We start from the raw sequence: 26,974 nt of genomic DNA on the forward strand, positions 1-26,974 counted from the left end.
ATATATGTGTTAGCATACGGTATTTGTTTTTCTCTTTCTGACTTACTTCACTCTGTCCATGTGCTTTCTTTACATAAAGGAAGTTGCCTTTTATTCAGGGGAACCACACTGTCAAACCTGGCTCTCTACACAGTCTAGTTTCAAGAATTACTGGTACTCTTTACAGATTGCTATAGGCCTCATAGTTCATAGAGTAGTAATCTAGACACTGAAAATAAATACAGTACTGAGATATTCTTAGTAATGGATGCTATATTATTTTTCAATCTTCTTATTGGGAGGAAATCCACTCTACATAGCCTTTCCCAAAGCTAAACTACTTTTAAATTCGAAGCAAAATATTACAGACTCCAGCTGTGAAGTATTTTTCTCTAAGTAAAGTGAAAAACCCATGCTAGATTTTTCTCCAATATATTCTTAACAGCATTAGACACAGAAAACGAAAGAACCACCTGTAATACTTGAAACCTCAGAATTTTGAAAATTTTTGACTTGAGAATCATAAAAATGATAATAAAATAAAAGTGCAATAAGAAATGTTAATGTAGTGAAGGACAGAGGGGTTCATAAATATATTAAAGGAAAATAAGGTTTGTAACTAAGTACAAATGAACGATGTCATTTCTCTAGACAAGTTTATTCCAAGGCAGGAGTGAACTTCCACAGAGAGGAGGCGTAACACAGCCAGAAAGAAATGTCGATGATTTGTAGTAGCCGTTAAAAGCTTTCTTTAAATGTGGACTGTTAAAAATCCAGTAATACAGTTTGTGGTCTCAGAAGCTTCCCCCACAGCATATGCAAAAACAACCCATCAAGTAGAAAAACTGGGCAGTCTTTCCACCCAGGTTCTTTCTTCCTGACCTTTTAGAAATACTACTTGAAATCTGGCTTCAAGTTTGATGTTCCTATGCCTGATGGCAACACTGGCAACCAGGTAGGAGATTTATCCCAATTGTCATAACACAGCACTTACCTTGAGCGTGAACTTGGTGTACTAGCAACTGGACTGGCTTAGCTAGCAGGAGACCTGGATTTTAGACTCTACTCTGGCACTAACTGTAAGGTAAGGTCAAATCCCTTAGCCCACTATATATATATCTTCATTTCTTAACCTGGAAACAGTTCTATGTACGGGCAGTTTAAAATAGAGTCATCAGACTCATGTTAAGATCTGTAACCTGTCTTGGTAAAGGTAAAAATGCATTGGACTAATCCATGACAGTTTGCATCACTATGAAACAATTTTGCTTCTCTTCCTTTGAAATATATAATAGTGTGATAGACCAAGGAATACATATTTGGTCTTCCTCCTGGTTCCTGACAAAGAGCTTCTACAACCCTTGGAATTTCCTAAGAGATGGGAGAAAAAGGATCATCTTTTGTTATTCATAATAAGCCCCTTTCAGCCATACCAGAGTTCATGCTAATGAGGTGACTCTTGGTTAGCCCCTACATAGCTTCAAAATGGGGGCTGATTACAACATCGTAAATCAACTATACTCCAATATAAAATAAAATAAAAAAAGAATAGGGGATGATTGTTAGAAGAACAAACCATGTGATCAAAAGGTTGGAGCTTTCAGCCCTACCCCAACCTCTGGGAGGGGAGAGGGGCCGAAGACTGAGTTAATCACCAATGGTCAAGGATTTCATCAATTGTGCCTATGTAACGGGAGCTCCATAAGCATCTGAAAGAGTGAGGTTTGGAGAGCTTTGGGGTTGGTGAATATATCACAGTGCTGGGAGGGTGACACCACGGAGACTGCATGAAAGCTGCTCCCACCCATCCCCACAACAATTTGCCCTATGCTTCTCTTCTATCTGGTTGTTCCTGAGTTGTATCCCTTATAATAAACCGGTAATAGTAAGTAAACTCTTCCTGAATTCTGTGAGCTCTTCTAGCAATTTATCAACCCTGAGGGGTGGGACTGTGGGACCTGCGAGTTTATAGCCTGTAGGTCAAAAGCACAGGGCACCCAGATTTGTGATTGGTATCTGAGTGGGGTGGGGAGAGGAGGGATAGGCTTATGGAATGGAGCCCTTTACCTGTGGGATCTGTGCTAACTCTGGGTAGTTAGTGTCAACACTGTATTAAATTACAGGACACCCATTTGGTGTCTGCATAGCAATGAAGAATTGCTTGGTCTGGAAAACCCCAGCATTTGGTGTCAGAAGTGTTGCAAGTAGAAACAGATCATAGTATAGGCTAAGATAGCTGTGGATACCTTAATGAATTCGTTACACATTAATATAAGTGCATAAAGATACTATAAGCTGGAAAAAACAGTTCACGTTCAGTTATTTAAATACGAGACGGCAAACCATCAGTGCCAGATAGTCCCAAATAAATAATTTGTTACGTCATAAACAAAAAAAGCTGTACACAACTAAATATTTTCTAGTATACTTACATTATGGCATAAAGCAAGAACCCCTAAAATTATTGTAGGAATGTCTAGACTTAGGCAACCACCCTGTTGCTCCTTATCCTGTCTCCCCCTGCATGACTCAGTTCATCGGGATGGTCAGACTCTTTTAAAAACATCTTCAGCATCCCAGGATACATTGCCTAAGATCACCATCTTCACAAAAGCACGACCATATTCAAGAAGACTTCTTAATTAGGGCAGCACAGTGAAGGCAAACAAACCAAAGCATTAGAATCTGATAGACCTAGCCTGGAACCAGCCTCTTGCCACATATGACCCTGGATGAGCTATTTAATTTGTCCGACTTTCAGGTTTCTCGGATAAAATAGGAATAATAATAAATACAAAGTTGGGTTTTGTGGAAATTAGAAATAAGGTATAGATGATGCTTGGCATAGTTCTATGTTCAATAACTGTTAGCTACATATAATATTTACACAATTTAATATTTGCTTATAGACATACATATATAGTTACTCCGTGAGCATTCATTTCTTTCTCCAACTATACTACAAGTTCAATGAGCACAAAATCTTTGCAGAGTACTGCTTTTGAATGGTTCACAATATAGTAGACCAGTTGGTATACGGTAGTGTAAAATCCATTTTCATACCCCTAGAATCACAGGTACATTAAGAGCTCCCAGTATCCCTAAGAGGAAGAAATAAGATTGTTTTGATTGCAAAGAAAACAGTGGCCATCAGACTACCGTTGTGACTGAGGAAGGTCTGGGTGAAGGGTTCCTGAGTGGCTGACCCCTGAAGGGAGTGTGAGTATCCACAGAATGGGAGAATGAAAACCCTGGAAGGAGGTCCCAGGCTGGACGGAGCTGTGAAGAGAGTTGGAGGTTTTGGGAAAATGGTGGATTATGGATGATTAGAGACAGATTTATATGTTCCAGGCTTTTGAGTGAAGTTATGGAAATTGAGAAGCATGAGGAGGTATTAGAGGAGAAGCAGCCCAGAGACCTGAGTTGGGATTTGCTTGGCTCAGAGAAGAGCAACTTTCACGCAGAAGTAAGACCTGGACAGAAGTAACTGAACTTCAGGGTCCAAGAAAAGTACAGGAATGAGCTGTGGCCTGGTACTAGCACTGAGGGTTTTGAAAAAAAATATTTTTGTAAGTATGACAATATAATTCTCAAAAAAAGTATATTATTTGAACTTTTTCTGTTTTACATTAAGGGCAAATGATTTTATACCTCTACAAAGCATTTCTGTCAAAAACCTAAATTGAGAAATTGCTAGAGATTATAGGATTGAATTTATACACCATGTTGATGTTTTACCTAAACAATCACAACAACCACCTTTAAACATCCCTAAGACATATGGCAGGAGCTGTCAGCCAGAGGAATGACACTTCTTTGATATTAACAGAAAGAACATGGTTGCAGAGGTAGGAGATGTGTAGTTACCAAATTAATTTAATTTTCAATTCAACAAAGCCCCTGAGAGTTAAGGGACCTTTCTTAAGCCTGGATATGAAAGTTATCTTCACATGACAATTGGTTGCTTAAAGCTCAAAAGGAAGAGAATGTGAAGCAATAAACACAGCTCTTTCTGTCTGTATAAACAGGGCTGCGTGTTTCTAAAGTATCTAAAGAGGGACCCCCTTCCCAACAAAAATGTCTTTGGGGACCAGTAGAGCAGCGATGGGGACTGGGCCTATTTTTCCAAGTTCTTTTCTGAGTTCTAATTAGACTTGGAAGACTCCAGAATTAGAATAAGTAAAATAGTAACAATCTCTTGTAAGCTGCCTAAGAGGATACCTACCTGTGTATATACCTGCATCTTTAAATTTTACTCCTAAGAGCTTTAAGATATGAACGGACATCTGGAATATTTAAAATGATATCTTAAGGGCTCTTTTATTTTAAAAAAAAGTTTAAATGTTTTACTCTGAGATTTGTCTTTCTTTCAGCTTTCCATATTTGAGGAGGCAGGCTTATCGTCGGTCCTACAGATCAACCATGGCACCAGTACCAAATGGTAGTAGACATCAGAATTGTCTCAGAAGAAGGCAGAAACCTCATCTCTTGGGAAATGGCTTTTTAAAGCTCAAATCAATTTGAGTGGCAGAGGTATAAATGACAGGGAAAGGGGACCAAAACTAACTGTAAAAACATTCTACCATTGTACCCATACATTGCATGATGTACATAAAATGCTTACTACACAACTCTCTCTTGGTATAACCAATCTTTTTTGTTACTTCAGCTCTTATATTACCTTGAACGTGTACCCACACACACTTTTTCTTATGTTTCTCACTTGGTATTCTCCTGAATTAATCCCAACTATTTAGTTAAGGAATCTCTGATCTTCTGCAGCGGGTGAGGAGAGGCACAAAGCTAGCCACACAGTCTCAAAACTTATTGGAGAACCTTCTGCTTAGGGGAAAACCCTATTTAAAATAAATATCCTATTTGTTTTGTTCTGTCTGGGTAGGTAAACATAACTCTTAGAGCTGAAAACACAAGGTTTGTGGAGATTAAATAGACCCTTTTCAAATTTTAGCTGGGGCTTTATGAAGGGACTAAACCTAAGCTTTCTCTATATTTGGTTGTTTACCTTCTTTAAAACGACCAGGGCAGGCTGCTTCCTGCAACCTAAAAAGGCTAAATTTACTTTGCCTATTTTGTGTGTTAGAAAAGTGGCAGAGAAGGATTCAGAGACTTGCTCCGGGTCACACAGACCATAAAAGACAGAGCCAGACTTTCTGTTGAGTGTTCTTTACCACAATAAAGAGACATTTGGATTTTCTTTCTTCTGAAGACTCTTAAGAAGCATCAGTGACAATAAGGCTTAATTCAGTCTCCCTACCTTAAAGAGGCAACACTCTATTGCCTTTGAAACAGAATGTTCTGTGGCAAAGAACCTGGAAATGGAGGCTTACAGACCCCATGGGGACAGAACAAGGCAGAAAGGTTTCCTTCACACACTTGTATGTTCAACGCCCTAGACTGAAGGATGCCGTCAGTTCAAAGTCACTTACCCAAATCTGAAGCTTGATTCTCTTTTCATTTTTGAATACAGTTTTGACTTTGAAATCAATCCCAACTGTGCTGACGAATGCAGATGTAAAGGAGTCATCCGCGTAACGGAACAGAAAAGATGTTTTCCCCACACTGCTATTGCCAATGATGAGCAATTTGAACATGTAGTCAAAGTTCTGATCAGAGGAGTCTTTCTGGCCGTACCTGGCATCTTGGGCAGAGGCCATCTGTGGTAAAACAAAACAAAACAAAAGAGGTGTGGATCAGTCTCCCGTTTGCTATGAAGCTAGCAGCACACTCATTATTGGTCTTGCCAGAAACAGATGTCAGACCACTCAGGAGACAAGTTGAGAGAGTTCCCCAGCCTTCCTCTGATGCTGGTATCCATGGCAATAATTCCCTGCTGGAAGACAGAAAAGCAAATCTTACGGCTCTTTCCAGCTGTGCTGGTGTGTGTCACTGCTCAGCATTCAGAAGGAATCAAAGACACAAAAGGAGATGTAACATGAAAAGCAAAGATATGAGGAGCTGGCCAGGGCATGTGGACTCTGAAAGTTTGTAATTCCAGTGATGGCAACACCAAGGTGGCTGAACAGCAGGGTGTTTCTTCCTGAGTCATCTAAATGATAAGAGTCTCTCTTATTTTCTAGGGAAGCACTCCCAAAGCCTATCTCTATTTCATCTATTTATATCACTTTAAATCAACATCCTAACATATATGACCAATCTCTTTCAAATAAAAAATAATGATAATGACAAATACATATGGTTCAAACAAAGTGCCAGGAACTGTTAACTTACTTAACCTTCACCACACCCTATAGGTGGGTACCTTTATTATTTACATATTAAAAGGAGACAATTAAGGCTCAGAGATACTAAGTAATTTGCTCAATTTCACATACTTTGTAAGTAGTAGAGGCGGGTTTCAAATCAGGCAGTGTGGTGCGAGGACTCATGTCCTTTTTTTTTTTTACATCTTTATTGGAGTATAATTGCTTTACAATGGTGTGTCAGTTTCTGCTTTGTAACAAAGTGAATCAGCTATACATATACATATGTTCCCATATCTCTTCCCTCTTTCATCTCCCTCCCTCCCACCCTCCCTACCCTACCCCTCTAGGTGGTCACAAAGCACCGAGCTGATCTCCCTGTGTTATATGGCTGCTTCCCACTAGCTATCTATTTTACATTTGGTAGTGTATATATATCCATGCCACTCTCTCACTTCGTCCCAGCTTACCCTTCCCGCTCCCCATGTCCTCAAGTCCATTCTCTAGTAGGTCTGTATCTTTATTCCTTGCCTTCTACTCCCCGCCCCCCAGCCCTGGTTCCCAGTGAGAACTAGGGAAATATGTACCCGTGCTCTAAAGTTGAAGTGGGAAATATTCATTGTGAGATTCATTAATGAAGGTCCCTACCTGGGTTCAAACCTCGGCTCCACCACCTACTGGTTGTGGAACTTTTGCTTTTTTATTTTAAATCGGTGTAGCTCAGTTTCCTCTCTTCTGTGAAATGGAAAAAGTTATCATCCAACTTGAAACACTTGTGAAAATAATAGATGATATATCTGTACAGCAGATATATAAAGCGCCTAGCAAAGAATAGAGAATTATCTCTATTATTTATAAATGCTCTAGATGGATTTTTCCTCATCTTTTTTGATGATCATTTTCACATCTATCAAAAATGCTGCAGCATTACTCTAAGTACCATTTGGCTCCATATAGAAAAGAAGCATTTAGAACAGTGAATCCCAGTGATTAGTGAATTTACCGGATCACCTTTTTGGATGCTATGAATTCTTTGCCAATTGCTGTGCTGTCCAATACAGTAGCCACTAATCACATATGCCTGTTTATATTTAAACTAAGTAAAATTAAAAATTCCGTTCCTCACTCACACTAGCCATATTTCAAGGGCACAAGAGCCACATGGGGCTTGTGGCTATGACACTGGGCAGCACAGGTTCAGGACACTGTCATAACTGCAGAAAGTTCTATTACTCAGTGCTAGGCTAGACAGTCTTTTTTCATTTCTTATAAAATCTGATTAATAATTACATATTTCTCTTGGAGGTATGGCAAAGAGAAAAGCCCCAGAAGATAGCGGAATGCTAGAAACACTATATAGTGCCTAGTCTCACCTAAGACCACATTGGTTGCTGAAATCAGGTGTGTGTGTGTGTGTGTGTGTGTGTGTGTGTGTGTGTGTGTAAGACAACTGAGGGAAAAAGAAAAGGGGAGATGGGGGGATAACGTATTCCCTTTCTACAAATACTCACTGCCAGTAGGAGAACACAATAATATGAGCAAGAATAAAGGCAAAAAGAAAATCTGTATATATTATGAAATTTAAGGGCAATAAACATTCTGACTTCATTTCATTTCTTATTAAATATAAGTTTAAGCATTTCTCTTTTTAAGTCCATGTAACCACATTGCTGTCTTCAGTAAATATGCCTTGTAATGATTGTCTGCCAGTGGGAAAAACTGGGCCAGTAAAACAGGCAGATATCATCATTTTCCTTTCTGGCCCTGGAGTCTGCGTGCTAATGTAAACTTCCCCCAACACAAGCAGCCCACCAAGAACAAAAATAGGATAATTCTTGACTCTCAGTTTGAACAATGTCTTGCTCTGATGACCTCTGACACCCCAGAAAGCCAGGTAACTATTTCGTTTGACACTCCTATTCCTATAGACATAAGCCTTTCACCAATTAAGATTCCCCCTTTATGGAGGTGCTAAGTTCAACCAGGCCTGCAAATGACCTTTGTTAAGAAGATCTTTTACCATCTTTTATATGAAGCAGCCCAGATACTACGTTCTGGATTAAGCATGTTCAGTTAAGCCACAGTTAGAAAATAGACTTTACAAGTTTCCTAGAGCTGCTCATTTTCTCAGCCTGATAGCCTACCATTACCCTGAGGTGGGACTCTGAGTCCTGTGGATTTCTAGGCTTCCTTGAAAGAACACGTGATAAAGAAAGGCGCTATCAATCACAAGTCCTAGTCCAAAATTAGACCAACTCCAAAACCTGTGGAAATATAGACATCATCATTGTATGTATTTTTTAAAGGTAATTGTAGAGATTAGTTTTCTCCAGCATGAGAAATAGAAGATGTTCAATTTTAAGGACAGATTATACCAGCTGTTTTAGCAGCAAAGAAGGTGGTAGGAGCACCGAGGATGATGGGGCATGAGGCTGGTGGATATGTGGATCCAGATCCTCCAAGGGATTAATTAGAAGAGTTTGCTAACCTGCTATTCTTGAAGATGATGTGTGGTTTCTTTAAATTATTTCCTGATTTATATCCCCCAAAGTATTCACAGAGAGCCCCAAAGATGTGTATTCAGAACATATGTGTTTCATAAACTTTAGAATAATGAAATAAATCCTGGCTTAGGGAATGGAGAAGTAGACTTCCCGAATCTTGCTGAGAATAGAAATGAAGCAATTTTTATTTACAAAACAGAAATAGAATTACAGACGTAGAAAACAATCTTATGGTTACCAGGAGCGGGGGTAAATTGGGAGATTGGGATTGACATATACACAGTACTATATATAAAATAGATAACTAATAAGGACCTACTGTATAGCACAGGGAACTCTACTCAATACTATGTAATGACCTATATGGGAAAAGAGTCTAAAAGAGTGGATATATGTATATGTACAACTGATTCACTATGCTGTACACCTGAAACTAACACAATATTGTAAATCAATTATACTCCAATTAAAAAAAAGGATGAAGCAATTTGACAGCATATGAATGTCAAAGGAACATATAGACAGTCACTATGTAAATTTACTAACAGTTCTAAATACTAAGTCATGTGAACGTCTCCAAAATTTTCATGGGAAAATATGAAAACAGGAGTGGGCATGAAGGAACCTTCTAGAGAGCAAACAGGATTTTATAAAAGATACATAAGAAACTCTTTAAATTGCATTAATCTTGAATTAATTTTAAAAAAAAGAATCATAGAGTGGGAAAGACTCTTCAGCGAAGCCCTCCTTCCTACTCATCCCCAAGTGTCCCTCTTGTCATTGGTGTTCTAGCCCAGCCCTTCACCATGAGTGACAGAAAGTTTGCTAGGCTGTGAAGCAGCCTATTTCATTGCTGAACAACTGCAATTGTTATAAATTTCTTCCTTAGATTTGAGTTAAAATCTACTTCCCTGCAGCTTCTGTCCATGTGCTCCAGATTCTGCCTATTAATCAAAAGAGTTGACTCCTTTCCCAATCACAGCTCCATAGCTTTCTCTCCTCCTGCCTGGATAATCTCAACTGCTTTAGCCCCTTTCTCCACCCAGGACATGTCTGAAAAATCCCACACATCTTCTAGGTTAAAGGTGACATCTCTGCAGATGTCAAAGTCCCATGCATGGCTCCCACAATTGGTCACAATATTCCAGATATTTATCTGGTCGTTGCAGAGTGAAATGAGATTCTCATATCCTATCACATCTGACTTCACAATGGTCTCCTCAAATGCTCAGCACTTTTTTCACATTCACTGTTATAAACATAGGTCTCCCCTAACCCCTTCCTATGCCTCGGCAATTTATTTTTTTAATGGAAGTGTCAACCTTTATTATGTACTCTACTACATTTCCTTTTGTTTGTTTTGATTTACAATTCCATTCTGTTTTGATAACTTTTTGTCCTTTCATCAAAAATATTAGTTATCCCTTCCAGATTTGTCTCATTCCTAAGTTTGATCAGTATGCATTTCATATTCTCACTTAAGATGCGAATCAAAATGCTAATCAGTTTGTAGACAAATCACAATTTTTTTTTTTACCTTGCTGAATACATAAATCTGTGGATGAACTCTACAATATGTCATTAAGGAACTCAGCAAGTTTGAAGCAAATCCTTAACCTCTGGGAGTTGGTGCCTTGCAAAGCCACTGTGCTATCCCTCTAGGTGTGCCTTGGCTCAGTAGCAGGTGAACAGATCATAGATTTAATTGATGTGTCATTTTTAATTTCAATTCTAGTCTCCCCAGAAGTCCTACTGACCAGGGACCAAGCAGATTACCTTTGACTAACACACATAACCATAGCCTTCTTCAGAATTTTTGACATTAGCTTTTCCAAATAAATGAGAAAAGCAAATTATTTGCAGGGATTCCCTTGGGTGCTTAAGAATTTAAACTGTACTAAGCCATCTGTGCATCTGATGAGAAAAACAAAAAGAAGTCATTTTAAATGTACTATGTTCCATCTACTATTACTGATAACATCCTGAGGGTCAGTGGGAGGACGAACGAGGGTAAATTATCCAGAAAATGAAATGCAATTCTTTGAAATTGGAAGAGTGAAAGTAAGGATGGGACATATGTATGGGAAGTGTGTGGAAATATGTAAAGTAGTTTCAAATCTCAATTGTTGTTACCTAGGGGAAAAGAAAAGAAAAAGGTAATAAGAGGAGTTATTCCTGAGAGCTCAAAAGTAAAGACTAAATTTTAAAACCAAGAAGGAAAAGATAGGATTTCCAAAGACATGTCATCTGGCCCCTGGTGGTTTCTCGTGGTGAAGGTCTCGTCTGTGCTTGGTTGCCTGTCTCCCTGTTTGTTTCTCCGGGTGGATTGGAATTGTGATGCTCTTTGCAGTCTCTGGCCAGCAGTTTCTCCATGTGTCTGCTACTGTTTGCTCTGGCAAGAGCCAGCTGGGAAGCAATAAACACTACTTGTATCACTGCGGACACATCACCATCAAGCTGAAAGGATGCTGTCCAGAGAACTGGAAGCAGCCAAGGCACTAGAAGACTTAAACTCTAACCCTGGCATCTGAAGTAAAGGGCCTGGAAAGTAGGGCAGCATTTGGAAATCATCTTTGTCTCCTTTTATGTTAGCAGGGATTGACTTAGTTCTATATTTCGTGGGACTCCTGGAGAAGGTATATGATGGTATGCCAAATTATGGTAACGCTTCCAAGATGCACGTTGCTCTATGTTTTAAGGGTATCCCTCAAGCTCAGTTTCACAGAACTCCTTTCAGTCTGCGTCTGGACCTGTACTGCATGCATAGCTTCTTTAGTACATGTGGGTAGCACTCGGCTGATGCACAGGAAAGTGGTACAATAACTGCAACAACAGCTCTCACAGACACTGTACTCTGCTTTACACATATTATCACACCTCATCCTTTCACTGTCCCCAGATATCAGAATCTAACTCTTAGCACCCCCTGTTAGAGGAACAGAATGCTGAGTGTATTTCAGAATGGCTACCTTCCCCAAGCCCCTGCCAGAAGCATGAGCAGATTCTTCTCCAACCTTCACTATGAGAACATAATAGACCTCCTGAAGGTAATATTCACAAAAGTGTGAGGTCCTCTGGAGTTTTATGTCTTAGACTTGTCCACACTGAGCCTCCAGCAATTCATCAATTACAGTCTACATTTTCTTCATCAATTACATTTAGGTTTTCCTACCCTAGTACTGATCCCCGTGAAGGTTTCTATTCCAGTAAATTGTGATTCTCTGTGTCTGCCTATTTGTCTCTCCAATTTGCGGGGCAGCAGTCTTTCCCGTGACCCCACTTCTCTGATGACCTAAGAAGAGTTGTTAATTTTCAGTTTGTTCAGCTTTTTTCTTCTGTGAGAATGGGAGTGACCATTTCCAAGCTCCCTCCGTACTAGACAGAAAACTCAAAGCCTTTATCCCAATTTTAAGGATGAAATTAAGAGTATTTGAGAGGAAGCTAAAGTAGAGGGGGAGGTCCTTGTTTTTCAGTAGGTTGTTATCCTGATTTCTCTGTCTGTGTACTGACTGTGCCTTCATGATCTGGACCAAATGGGTTAGGACCTACTGTATAGCAGAGGGAACTCTACTCAATATTCTGTAATAAGCTAGATGGGAAAAGAACCAGAAAAAGAATGAATATAGGTATATGTATAAGCGAACCACCATGCTGTACACCTGCAACTAACACAACATTTTAAATCAATTACACTCCAATAAAATTTTCAAAGAAAGAATTACAGACATGCAGCTCAGCTACTTCACTCTTCCCTTCATCAAACAAACAAGTCTCAGCCTTCAATCACAGAGAATATTGAAAGAGGTGACTTCCGGGTAAGATGGTAGAAGAGTAAGATGCGGAGATCACCTTCCTCCCCACGGATACACGAGAAATACAGCTACATGTGGAACAACTCCTACAGAATACCTACTGAACGCTGGCAGAAGACCCCAGACCTCCCAAAAGGCAAGAAACTCCCCACATACCTGGGTAGGGCAAAGCGGAGAGATTCCCGCACAGAGGATCGGTGCCGAGCGGCACTCACCAGCCCGAGAGGCTTGTCTGCTCGCCCGCCGGGGCGGGCGGTGCTGGAAGCTGAGGCTCGGGCTTCGGTCAGAGCGCAGGGAGAGGACTGGGGCTGGCGGCAAGAACTCAGCCTGAAGGGGGCTAATGTGCCACAGCTAGCCGGCAGGGAGTCCGGGAAAACTCTGGAGCTGCCAAAGAGGCAAGAGACTTTTTCTTCCCTCTTGGTTTCCTGGTGCGCGAGGAGAGGGGATTAAGAGCGCTGCTTAAAGGGGCTCCACAGACGGGCGCGAGTCGCGACTGAAAGCGCGGAGCCCAGTGACGGGCATGGGACGCTGGGGCTGCTGCTGCCGCTGCCAAGAAGTCTGTGTGCGAGCGCAGGTCACTGTCCACACCGCCCTTCCGGGAGCCTGTGCAGCCCGCCACTGCCGGGGTCCCGGGATCCAGGGCGGCTTCCCTGGGAGAACACACGGCGCGCCTCGGGCTGCTGCAACGTCACGCCGACCTCTGCCGCTGCGGGCTCGCCCCGCACTCCGTGCCCCTCCCTCCCGCCCGGCCTGAGTGAGCCAGAGTCCCCGAAGAGGCTGCTCCTTTAACCCTGTCCTGTCTGAGCGAAGAACAGACGCCCTCCGGCGACCTACATGCAGAGGCGGGGCCAAATCCAAAGCTGAGACCCAGGAGCTGTGAGAACAAAGAAGAGAAAGGGAAACCTCTCCCAGCAGCCTCAGAAGCAGTGGATTAAAGCTCCACAATCAACTTGATGTACCCTGCATCTGTGGAATACATGAATAGACAACAAATCATCCCAAATTGAGGAGCCAGGAGTCAGTGCTGTGCCTCTGAGGTGGGAGAGCCAACTTCAGGACACTGGTCCACAAGAGACCTCCCAGCTCCACATAATATCAAAAGGCGAAAATCTTCCAGAGATCTCCATCTCAACACCAGCACCCAGCTTCACTCAACGACCAGCTAGCTACAGTGATGGACACCCTATGCCAAACAACTAGCAAGACAGGAACACAACGCCACCCATTAGCAGAGAGGTGGCCTAAAATCATAAAAAGTCCGCAGACACCCCAAAACACACCACCAGACGTGGACCTACCCACCAGAAAGACAAGATCCAGCCTCATCCACCAGAACACAGGCACTAGTCCCCTCCACCAAGAAGCCTACACAACCCACTAAACCGACCTTAGCCACTGGGGACAGACACCAAAAACAACGGGAACTATGAACCTGCAGCCTGCAAAAAGGAGACCCCAAACACAGTAACATAAGCAAAATGAGAAGACAGAAAAACACACAGCAGGAGAAGGAGCAAGATAAAAACCCACCAGACCTAACAAATGAAGAGGTAATAGGCAGTCTACCTGAAAAAGAATTCAGAATAATGATAGTAAAGCTGATCCAAGATTCTATTTCCAAGATCCAAAATCTTGGAAATAGAATAGACAAAATGCAAGAAACAGTTAACAAGGACCTAGAAGAACTAAAGATGAATCAAGCATCAATTAAAAACACAATAAATGAAATAAAAAATACTCTAGATGGGATCAATAGCAGAATAACTGAGGCAGAAGAACGGATAAGTGAGGTGGAAGATAAAATAGTGGAAATAACTGCTGCAGAGCAAAATAAAGAAAAAAGAATGAAAAGAACAGAGGACAGTCTCAGAGACCTTTGGGACAACATTAAATGCACCAACATTCGAATTATAGGGTTCCAGAAGAAGAAGAGAAAAAGAAAGGGACTGAGAAAATATTTGAAGAGATTATAGTTGAAAACTTCCCTAATATGGGAAAGGAAATAGTTAATCAAGTCCAGGAGGCACAGAGAGTCCCATACAGAATAAATCCAAGGAGAAATACGCCAAGACACATATTAATCAAACTGTCAAAAATTAAACACAAAGAAATCATATTAAAAGCAGCAAGGCAAAAACAACAAATAACACACAAGGGAATCCCCATCAGGATAACAGCTGATCTCTCAGCAGAAACTCTACAAGCCAGAAGGGAGTGGCAGGACATAATTAAAGTGATGAAGGAGAAAAACCTGCAACCGAGATTACTCTACCCAGCAAGGATCTCATTCAGATTTGATGGAGAAATTAAAACCTTTACAGACAAGCAAAAGCTGAGAGAGTTCAGCACCACCAAACCAGCTTTACAACAAATGCTAAAGGAACTTCTCTAGGCAAGAAACACAACAGAAGGAAAAGACCTACAATAAGGAACCCAAAACAATTAAGGAAATGGGAATAGGAACATACATATCAATAATTACCTTAAATGTAAATGGACTAAATTCTCCCACCAAAAGACACAGATTGGTTGAATGGATACAAAAACAAGACCCATATATATGCTGTCTACAAGAGACCCACTTCAGACCTAGAGACACATACAGACTGAAAGTAAGGGGATGGAAAAAGATATTCCATGCAAATGGAAACCAAAAGAAAGCTGGAGTAGCAATTCTCATATCAGACAAAATAGACTTTAAAATAAAGACTACTAGAAGACACAAAGAAGGATACTACATAATGATCAAGGGATTGATCCAAGAAGAAGATATAAACAATTGTAAATATTTATGCACCAAACATAGAAGCACCTCAATACATAAGGCAAATACTAACAGCCATAAAAGGAGAAATCAACAGTAACACAATCATAGTAGGGGACTTTAACACCCCACTTTCACCAATGGACAGATCATCCAAAATGAAAATAAATAAGGAAACACAAGCTTTAAATGATACATTAAACAAGATGGACTTAATTGATATTTATAGGACATTCCATCCAAAAACAACAGAATACACATTTTTCTCAAGTGCTCATGGAACATTCTCCAGGATAGATCATATCTTGGGTCACAAATCAAGCCTTGGTAAATTTAAGAAAATTGAAATTGTATCAAGTATCTTTTCTGACCACAATGCTATGAGGCTAGATATCAATTACAGGAGAAAAGCTGTAAAAAATACAAACACATGGAGGCTAAACAATACACTACTTAATAACGAAGTGATCACTGAAGAAATCAAAGGGGAAATTAAAAAATACCTAGAAACAAATTACAATGGAGACACGACGACCCAAAACCTATGGGATGCAGCAAAAGCAGTTCTAAGAGGGAAGTTTACAGCAATACAATCCCACCTTAAGAAACAGGAAACATCTTGAATAAACAACCTAACCGTGCACCTAAAGCAATTAGAGAAAGAAGAACAAAAACATCCCAAAGTTGGCAGAAGGAAAGAAATCATAAAAATCAGATCAGAAATAAATGAAAAAGAAATGAAGGAAACGATGGCAAAGATCAATAAAACTAAAAACTGGTTCTTTGAGAAGATAAACAAAATTGATAAACCATTAGCCAGACTCAACAAGAAAAAAAGGGAGAAGACTCAAATCAATAGAATTAGAAATGAAAAAGGAGAAGTAACAACTGACACTGCAGAAATACAAAATATCATGAGAGATTACTACAAGCAACTCTATGCCAATAAAATGGACAACCTGGAAGAAATGGACAAATTCTTAGAAATGCACAACCTGCCAAGACTAAATCAGGAAGAAACAGAACATATGAACCGACCAATCACAAGCACTGAAATTGAAACTGTGATAAAAAATCTTCCAACAAACAAAAGCCCAGGACCAGATGGCTTCACAGGTGAATTCTATCAAGCATTTAGAGAAGAGCTAACACCTATCCTTCACAAACTCTTCCAAAATATAGCAGAGGGAGGAACACTCCCAAACTCATTCTACGAGGCCACCATCACCTTGATACCAAAATCAGGCAAGGATGTCACAAAGAAAGAAAACTACAGGCCAATATCACTGATGAACATAGATGCAAAAATCCTCAACAAAATACTAGCAAGCAGAATCCAACAGCACATTAAAAGGATCATACACCATGATCAAGTGGGGTTTATTGCAGGAATACAAGGATTCTTCAATATACACAAATCAATCAACGTGATACACCATATTAACAAATTGAAGGAGAAAAACCATATGATCATCTCAATAGATGCAGAGAAAGCTTCCGACAAAATTAATCACCAATTTATGATAAAAAACCCTACAGAAAGTAGGCACAGGGGGAACTTCCCTCAACATAATAAAGGCCATATATGACAAACCCACAGCCAGCATCGTCCTCAATGGTGAAAAACTGAAACCATTTCCACTAAGATCAGGAACTAGACAAGGTTGCCCACTCTCACCACTCTTATTCAACATAGTTTTGGAAGTTTTAGCCACAGCAATCAGAGAAGAAAAGGAAATAAAAGGAATCCAAATCGGAAAAGAAGAAGTAAAGCTGTCACTGTTTGCAGATGACATGATACTATACATAGAGAATCCTAAAGATGCTACCAGAAAACTAATAGAGCTAATCAATGAATTTGGTAAAGTTGCAGGATACAAAATTAATGCACAGAAATCTCTGGCATTCCTATATACTAATGATGAAAAATCTGAAAGTGAAATCAAGGAAACACTCCCATTTACCACTGCAACAAAAAGAATAAAATATCTAGGAATGAACCTACCTAAAGAGACAAAAGACCTGTATGCAGAAAATTATAAGACACTGATGAAAGAAATTAAAGATGATACAAATAGATGGAGAGATGTACCATGTTCTTGGATTGGAAGAATCAACATTGTGAAAATGACTCTACTACCCAAAGCAATCGACAGATTCAATGCAATCCCTATCAAACTACCACTGGCAATTTTCACAGAATTAGAACAAAAAATTTCGCAATTTGTATGGAAACACAAAAGACCCCGAACAGCCAAAGCAATCTTGAGAACGAAAAATGGAGTTGGAGGAATCAGGCTCCCTGACTTCAGACTATACTACAAAGCTACAGTAATCAAGACAGTATGGTACTGGCACAAAAACAGAAAGATAGATCAATGGAACAGGATAGAAACCCCAGAGATAAACCCACGCACATATGGTCACCTTATCTTTGATAAAGGATGCAGGAATGTACAGTGGAGAAAGGACAGTCTCTTCAATAAGTGGTGCTGGGAAAACTGGATAGGGACATGTAAAAGTATGAGAATAGATCACTCCCTAACACCATACACAAAAATAAGCTCAAAATGGATTAAAGACCTAAATGTAAGGCCAGACACTATCAAACTCTTAGAGGAAAACATAGGCAGAACACTCTATGACATAAATCACAGCAAGATCCTTTTTGACCCACCCCCTAGAGAAATGGAAATAAAGACAAAAATAAACACATGGGACCTAATGAAACTTAAAAGCTTTTGCACAGCAAAGGAAACCATAAACAAGACCAAAAGACAACCCTCAGAATGGGAGAAAATATTTGCAAATGAAGCAACTGACAAAGGATTAATCTCCAAAATTTATAAGCAGCTCATGCAGCTCAATAACAAAAAAACAAACAACCCAATCCAAAAATGGGCAGAAGACCTAAATAGACATTTCTCCACAGAAGATATACAGCCTGCCAACAAACACATGAAAGGATGCTCAACATCTTTACTCATTAGAGAAATGCAAATCAAAACTACAATGAGATATCATCTCACACCAGTCAGAATGGCCATCATCAAAAAATCTACAAACAATAAATGCTGGAGAGGGTGTGGAAAAAAGGGAACACTCTTGCACTGCTGGTGGGAATGTGAATTGGTACAGCCACTATGGAGAATGGTATGGAGGTTCCTTAAAAAACTACAAATAGAACTACCATATGACCCAGCAATCCCACTACTGGGCATATACCCTGAGAAAACCATAATTCAAAAAGAGACATGTACCAAAATGTTCATAGCAGCCCTATTTACAATAGCCCGGAGATGGAAACAACCTAAGTGTCCATCATCGGATGAATGGGTAAAGAAGATGTGGCACATATATACAATGGAATATTACTCAGCCATAAAAAGAAATGAAATTGAGCTATTTGTAATGAGGTGGATGGACCTAGAGTCTGTCATACAGAGTGAAGTAAGTCAGAAAGAGAAAGACAAATACTGTATGCTGACACATATATATGGAATTTAAGAAAAAAAATGTCATGAAGAACATAGGGGTAAGACAGGAATAAAGACACAGACCTACTAGAGAATGGACTTGAGGATATGGGGAGGGGGAAGGGTAAGCTGTGACAAAGTGAAAGAGCGGCATGGACATATATACACTACCAAACGTAAGGTAGATAGCTAGTGGGAAGCAGCCGCATAGCACAGGGAGATCAGCTCGGTGCTTTGTGACCGCCTGGAGGGCTGGGATAGGGAGGGTGGGAGGGAGACGCAAAAGGGAGGGGATATGGGAACATATGTATATGTATAACTGATTAAATTTGTTATAAAGCAAAAAATAAAAAAAAATAAAAAATAAAATTAAATTAAAAAAGTTATATGAACCTGAAGATGCAAGTATTATTATGCTTATTTTACAGTTGAGGAAACAAATTCGATAAGACTGGATGTGATTTGTTTCAAAAAGGTGGTGTTAATCTATTGTTGCAAAACATTGAATAAACTAGTATGTTATTTTGTAAAAAAAAAAAAAAAAAAGAAAGAGGTAAGGGTCCTTCTTTTCTTTGCTTCTAGAAAAATATCCATTCCTTTGTTGAAGAGAGGTATGCTCTAAATTTGATATATTTTAAAGTTCATTATAATGGTTTTTGCAACTCCTTTGATGTCTATAGATGTTTGTTACTACAGTGTCAAGAAAAAGGAAACGAATTTTACCAAACCATATAAAACTGGTTCCTATTAGTATCACAGACCAGTGTTCTCAGCCCATGCTCCATTTCACCCCAATTCCTAGTGTGCTTACTGAGGGTTCCCAGCAGGGAGAGCCTGTAGAGGGCTGTGCAGCAGCAGGTGAAGGGGCCACCCAGATCACACAGACAAGAGTGCAAGTGAGGTCTGCTGTGAAGGGAACCACGGTGGCTGGGAGAGCTCTCCAGACTCCAGTGATGCAACCCTGACAGCTGCCATGAAGCAGAGCCCTGCCCAGTAGCTCCTGTACATCTACAAGGATGCTGAAGCCAGAAGGTCATTAGTGCAGTCCTGGGGTTCTGGTAACCCAGGGTTTATAATCACAGCGGGAAGAGAGCTAAGGAAACACCATTCCACTTCTTTTCTACCAGGTCTAAAGTATGTGCAGCAGACACATCTGTGAAAAAGAGCATTACACATTCTTGGTGTAATGTGGGTGTAGGTAAAGAGCACACTCTCTTGGGTCAGGCTTCCTGAGAAGGAATCCTAGGTCTGTTACCTGTGAAAACTTGGGCAAGGTTTTTGTTTTGTTTTAAATATTCTAAGCTGCAATCTCCTCATCTATTGGAGAAATAGAAAATAGAAATAATAGGAATAATAGTGGGATCTTCAAAGTAAAATTGCTGGCATGTGTAAAGTCCTTGAATAGAGCATCCATCATCATCTTTGTTATTCCTCTTGTTATACTGAAATGATACACAAGCCACTCACTTTCTCCCAACTCTCACTGTTGCTACTCTCTGAAATGGAAACGTTTGATTTTATAGGACATGTTCCCTCTCATTTCCTAACTTTAGAGGACAAGAGGCTTTGATACCCAATACTCCCACTCTGTAGAGTTTCATAGTTACCAAAATAAACACATTGCATTTACTCTCTCATTTCAAATATTGTGGCATGGAACAAAGAGCATTCATCAAAACACGTCTTGGAACAGAAGCTGAGACCCTGAGTACCTGTGGCAAAGATAGAAGTCTTCTGTGGTCTGGAGAGGCTGTGGGGAGGGAAATGTGGCCAGTGGCCGTACACCCTGTGATATGACCTGTCATATGACACTGCCCGCCACCTGGTCACATTTGGAGAGTTACTAACTCATGAAACCCTTGGGTGTGGGTGGACTTTTATGGAAACTGGGATTGGACTAATAAGGGTGCTCAGCATACAGATGGCTGACAGGCACATGAACAGATGCTCAACATCATTAATCATTAGAGAAATGCAAATTAAAAATATGATGAGGTACCACCTCACACCAGTCAGAATGGCCATCATCAAAAAGTCTACAAATAAATACTAGAGAGAGTGTGGAGAAAAGGGAAACCTACTACATTATTGGTGGGAATGTAAATTGGTGCAGCCACTATGCAGAAGAGTGTGGAGGTTCCTCAAAAAACTAAAAATAGAGTTGCCACATGACCCAGCAATCCCACTCCTGGGCATACATCCAGACAAAACTATAATTTAAAAACATACATGCAACCCTATGTTCATAGCAGCACTATTCACAATAGCCAAGACATGGAAACAACCTAAATGTCCATCAACAGATGAATGGATAAAGAAGATGTGGTACATATATACAATGGAATACTACTCAGCCATAAAAAAGAATGAAATAATGCCATTTGCAGCAACATGGATGGACCTAGAGATTATCATACTAGGTGAAGTAAGTCAAAAAGAGAAAGACAAATACCATATGATGTGATTTACGTGTGGAATCTAAAATATGACACAAATAAACTTATCTACGAAAAAGAAACAGACTCACAGACAGAAAACAGAGGTGTGGTTGCCAAGGGGGAGGGAGAGTGGGGTACAGATGGATTGAGAGTTTGGGATTAGCAGATGCAAACTATTATATATAGAATGGATAAATAACAAGGTCCTACTGTATAGCACAGGGAACTATATTCAATATCCTATGATAAAAACCAAAATGGAAAAGAATATGAAAAAGAATATATATATGTATAATTGAATCACTTTGCTGTACAGCAGAAATTAACACAATATTGTAAATCTATTATAGTTCAATAAAATAAATTTGAAAATAAAAGAAAGGGAGCTCCAGGAACTAACTTCTAATAATTATGGGGAAGCTCTCTTCTTATAGGGCCTTAGAGTAGGTATTAGGTAAAGTTTAACCTAATTTGTGATGTGGAATTTGATAAATCATCAAAGTCCACAATATCATTATAGACAACAATACTGAATTATGAACTTCAAAGTCTTTAAGAGACTGGAACTTAATTGTTTCCACCATGTAAAAGAAATGATAATTATGTGATAAAATAGAGGTGTTAGCTAACACAACGGTGGTGACCATACTGTAATATATAAACATATCAAATCAAAGTGTTGTACACCTTAAGCCTACATAATGTTATATTTCAATTCTATCTCAATAGAAATAAAAAAAATTTTAAGCCCACAATAAATAAATAAATAAATAAATAGTATCTTGCATACACGATGGTCATTTCCAGCATTTGCTAATACCTCTCTAAAATAATGGCAAAGGGTATTCACAAAAGTAAAATTCCAGATAGACAAAGAAAAGTAGAAAAGAAAGGTCAACAAAAGTTTGGGATTTGGAAGTGCATGACTGGGGAAAGGGGGATCCTAGGCCTGCAAGGCAAGTCCACAAAAGCCCTTACCCTGAAGAACCTGGGATGGCCTTGGGATTGGAGACATCAAGTGTCTTGATCATGGGGTGTGGCTAGAGTGACCAACTTTCCTCATTTGCCAAGGACTGTGGGGTTTCATGGTACACAGCAGAACTTTCAGTGTTAAAACAAGCAAGCTGAGATGTTGGTCACGCGAGGTGTTTCTAGGGCATGCAAACAGGAGGACTAGCTGAAAATCCAAGTCCCACATCTCTCTCTGACCCTGTAGAGACAAGGAACCATCTTCCCCACGTACGACTTCTTTAAAACAAAATTAAGTTTAAAATATAAAAGTCATCAAACATTCTTGGCATTCACACTTCCTATATGCAGATGTCAATTTATAAAAATGAAAGAGCCTCTCTCTTAGCAACGAAATGTAAAGAATCCTTTAAAACGTTTCTCATGAATATGGATAAAATATACATATGCTTTCTCATCATTTCTTGGTAGCAAGAAATACCAGACATTGTGTTCTCAAATATCCACTCTCTAGAGCTGGATATATTTTTATTCAGGAATACAAAACTAAATCTTCACTAGATTCAAGATTTCCAAACCTAGGAAACTCCACCTGAATTCTGCAAAATTAGAATATTCAAGGTGGGGTCAGGTATCTAAATTGTTAAAGATCCCCTTAAGACTCTTTTGACCAGTCACGTTTGGAATTGATTGGATTAACAAATGTCCGCAGGGAATCCAGGGCAGGTGTCTGCTGTCAAGGTCTCAGGGATGTACATACGAGGAGACTGAGTAATCTGACATTTAAGCCCGGATCTGTGGGACAGGAAATGGAATCCTAGTGCTCTCTACCAGCTGTGGTCTTCACCAGTCACCCCTTCCACTGATGGGGACAGCTGATCTCACCAGAATGTTGGCTCAGCACAGAGGGTCTATACCCTAAAATGCTCAGCCTGCACAGACAAGCTGGATTCTGAGAAATGTATTATCTCTGCCCTGGTAGGAGCCAGACCTCCTGAGGACCAGTGATACTCACTGTGAGCTCCCCATCAGACTCAGAGGAAGTACAGCCTAGTGAGAGGTAGCAATCCCGTTCTCACAGCACACGCAACTCTGCTCTACTCAGCTCTGTGGTGCGTGGCCCTGCCTTTCTTCATTAGTCATTTTAAAAAATAACACACAAGGGCTTCCCTGGTGGTGCAGTGGTTGAAAGTCCGCCTGCCGATGCAGGCGACGTGGGTTTGTGCCCCGGTACGGGAAGATCCCACATGTCGCGGAGCAGCTGGGCCCGTGAGCCATGGCCGCTAAGCCTGCGCTCCACAACGGGAGAGGCCACAGTGGTGAGAGGCCCGCCTACCACAAAAAAATTTAAAAAAATAAAAATAATTAGATTTTTCTTCCCTCCACTCCATAAGAAAGCACCCAACATCTATAGGAGGCCAGTGTCTAAACTGAAACCACAAAATGAAGAATATCTCTTCCTGAGAAGAAAATAAAAATTAAACAGTAGACATACCCAGTACTATGTGGTATAAGGAAAACCTCTCTTAAAAACACGTAGTAAAATACTCTAAAAATCCCCAGTGGGGGGAAAAAACTATATTTTAATATTAACATGTGTTTCCCCCCAAAATTTCATCATTAAACATTTTTAGAACATTAAACATTTAAAAAATATTTCACATGAATTTTAAATATTTAAGTCCTTGAAAAATGCCTCCAGGGATTTGCTATACATTCCTTCTAAATCTCGACATTTCTCTTCCCCTCTTCCAGTCATCGAGGTAGGTCATGTACAGGGGCAAACACCCCATGGTCCACACATTTATGAGACAAAGGGACTATCGGGACCATTCTTGAGCTTGGTGGGCTAGCAGTCTACATGTTTGTGTTTCCAGACTGTGCAACTGGAATGACTTACAGAGCCACTTTTCTAGTTATAATTGTCCCTACTTCTCATTCAAAAGCTACTGCTACTATTATTTACTACAAAGAACAAGCCCGCCCAAGCACACTTACAAAAGAATGTTCACATGCACAGGTGTGCTGTGTTTCCATTGTCCCCTTTCATCAGTCCTGCTACTCAGACAGGTGTTCAGTGAATCAAACATTCAAAAGAAAAACTGTCTTTTACTGCGAACACCATATATAAGTGTCACGTGGGAGTCATATTTTGCTAATCGGTACTTAACATGCTCTTTCCTCAAGATCTTTAAGGCTCTTCAAGCTATGGCTATTTTAGCAGGCATCACTCACTGTGTTGACTAGCAAGAGTCTCTAGCTCATGAGACTCAGGCATGCATCTGAGCCGCTCTGGACAACTAACAAGTAATTAAACTAAAAGCAGGTAGACTCATGATGAGAGGATCAGTGCCTCACCTCTTAAAGTTACATTATGATTTGGGTTCCCAGACCATGAAAAGTTGACAGTGTAGGAGTAAAGTGACTACGGTTCCAGGGTTTTCTCAGTTAGGAGGCCAAGTAGGCACAAAATGAGACTCTTTTAGGCCTGCTAGAGCTAAATTCCTAATGCTAGACCCAATCCAATCAGCTTACTGAAGAGTTCATCAGGGAACTACCGACCCTGACTTTTTACCAGTCACTAGGCGACTGAAGACCTAGTACATTCACTCTTATGGTTTCATTGTTTAGTGGACAGAAGAGTGTTTCATGACCCCAATAAAACTGACATAATGCTTCAAACCAATCTCAAACATGCTGGTGTTGAAAAAGGCATATTGTTTCTGCAGAGTTAAAGCTTTAAGGAATATAGTATATATACATATATATACAGGCATATACATGTGTATGTGTATATATATATATATAGCATGAGAACACTATTAAGAAAGCAAGAGTGTCTGTATTAATATGTAGTAAATAGACTTTAAGACAAGGAGCACTGCCAAAAATAAAAAAGGACATTTCATAATAATAAAAAGGAAAAATTTTCAGGAAGACACAACAATTACAAATGTGTGTTTACCTAATAAAGGAGTTCAAAGTATATAAAGCAAAACTGAAAGAACTAAAAAAATGGAAAGATTGATTACCATAGTTGGAGATTTTAAAACCTTTTACTCAGTAATTTATAGAATAACTAGATCAAAATCACTAAGGTTATAGATGATCTTAGCAACACCACACAAAACCATGAGCTAATTGATGTTTACAGACAACTATACGTTACAACTGCTGCATGCAGCATTCACAGTGCACATGAAATGTTCATGAAGTTGGACCAGACACTAGCCTGAAAACAAGTCTAAAAAATTTCAAAAGAATGAAATCTTAAAGATATGTTCTCTGGGGCTTCCCTGGTGGCACAGTGGTTGAGAGTCCGCCTGTCAATGCAGGGGACATGGGTTCGTGCCCCGGTCTGGAAAGATCCCACATGCCGCGGAGTGGCTAGGCCCATGAGCCATGGCTGCTGAGCCTGTGCATCTGGAGCCTGTCGTCCGCAACAGGAGAGGCCACAACAGTGAGAGGCCCGGGTACCACAAAAAAAAAAAAAAAAAAAAAAAAAAAAGAATATGTTCTCTGGTAGCAAGAGAATTTAATTAGACATCAGTATCAATAAAATATTTGAAAAATACCCAGGTATCTGGAAATTAAACAACATACCTCTAAACCCATTAATTAAGGAAAACACCACAAGAAAAGAAGCAAATAGTTTGAAATAAAATATAATGCAAATACTATATTCAGAAATTTGGGGGAGTCAACTACTAAAGTAGTAAAGATTTATCTTTGTAAATACTATGTTTATTCTTTAAAAAGAAACATTTAAACTCAGTGATCTAAATTTCTAAATCAATAATTTAAGCCTGATAAACAAAAAGGTTATACTAAAGTATTATACAAGGAACACAGTTGTTTTCTAAAAGTCCAAGTCAATACAATACAAAATAAACAACAAAAAAGTTAACAAAGGCAAAAGTTGGTTATTTGAAGACATTAATAATATGGATAAATATCTAGTAAGACTGGTGAGAGGGAGGGAGGGAGGGAGGGAGGGAGGGAGGAAGAGAGAGAGAGGATTCATATTATCAATAATAGGAATGAATGAGGGGATATCATTATAGATCCTAAAGAAATTAAAAGGTAATAAAAATACTTTGAACAATTTTATGTCAATAAATTTGAAAAATTTGGTGAAAAACATAATTTACCAAAACTGACCCAAGATGAAATAGGAAATTTTATATATGTATAATTAATTTTCTACTGCTGCCATAATGGATGTTTAAAACAACACCCAGTTATTATTTACCGAGTCAGAAATCTAGACCCAGTGTAACCCAGCTAGGTCCTCTGCTCATATTGCTAAGGCATTACAAGCCCAAAATCAATGTGCCAGCTGGGCTGGGTTCCTACATGAAGGTTCTGGGGAAGATTCCACTTCCAAGCTTTTTCAGGCTGTTGGCAGAATTCAGTTGCTTGTGGTTATAGGACTGAGGTCCCTATTTCCTTGACATATAGCCTTCTTCATCTTTAAACCAACAATCCTCATGCTTCAAATCTTTGACTTCCCCTTCTGCCACATCTCTCTGACTCAAGCAATATAATGATTGATGTCATTATACTGGACTCACCTGAAAATCCAGGTTAATCTCCTTATTTTAAAGTCCATAACATTAATTACATCTGCAAAGGCCTTTGTGTTGTGTAACATAATTTACTCATATGTTCCAGGGATTAGGCAGACATCTCTGCAAGGAGTTAGGGAGAAGGCTATTCTGCCTACCACAATATACTAAAAGGAGACAGATAGATAGATAGATAGAGTAGACAGCTGGAAGATAGAGATATTTGTATATCAAAAAAGTTGC

General features: G+C 39.6%; 1 protein-coding gene across 1 annotated transcript in view; it reads right to left on the minus strand.

Annotated features, from left to right (window-relative positions):
• Window positions 1-26,974, minus strand: part of RAB3C (RAB3C, member RAS oncogene family) — a gene marked incomplete at both ends in the record, with an annotated part of 314,166 nt that overhangs the window by 275,570 nt on the left and 11,622 nt on the right. Inside the window, one exon of the mRNA XM_082622668.1 lies at window positions 5,427-5,654. Within this exon, the coding sequence (XP_082478794.1) occupies window positions 5,427-5,654 (228 nt within the window). The remainder of the gene's footprint in view (window positions 1-5,426; window positions 5,655-26,974) is intronic.

The sequence above is a fragment of the Mesoplodon mirus genome, assembly GCF_964341445.2.
Source record: "Mesoplodon mirus genome assembly, chromosome: 5".
In the NCBI taxonomy this organism is placed as follows: domain Eukaryota; kingdom Metazoa; phylum Chordata; class Mammalia; order Artiodactyla; family Ziphiidae; genus Mesoplodon; species Mesoplodon mirus.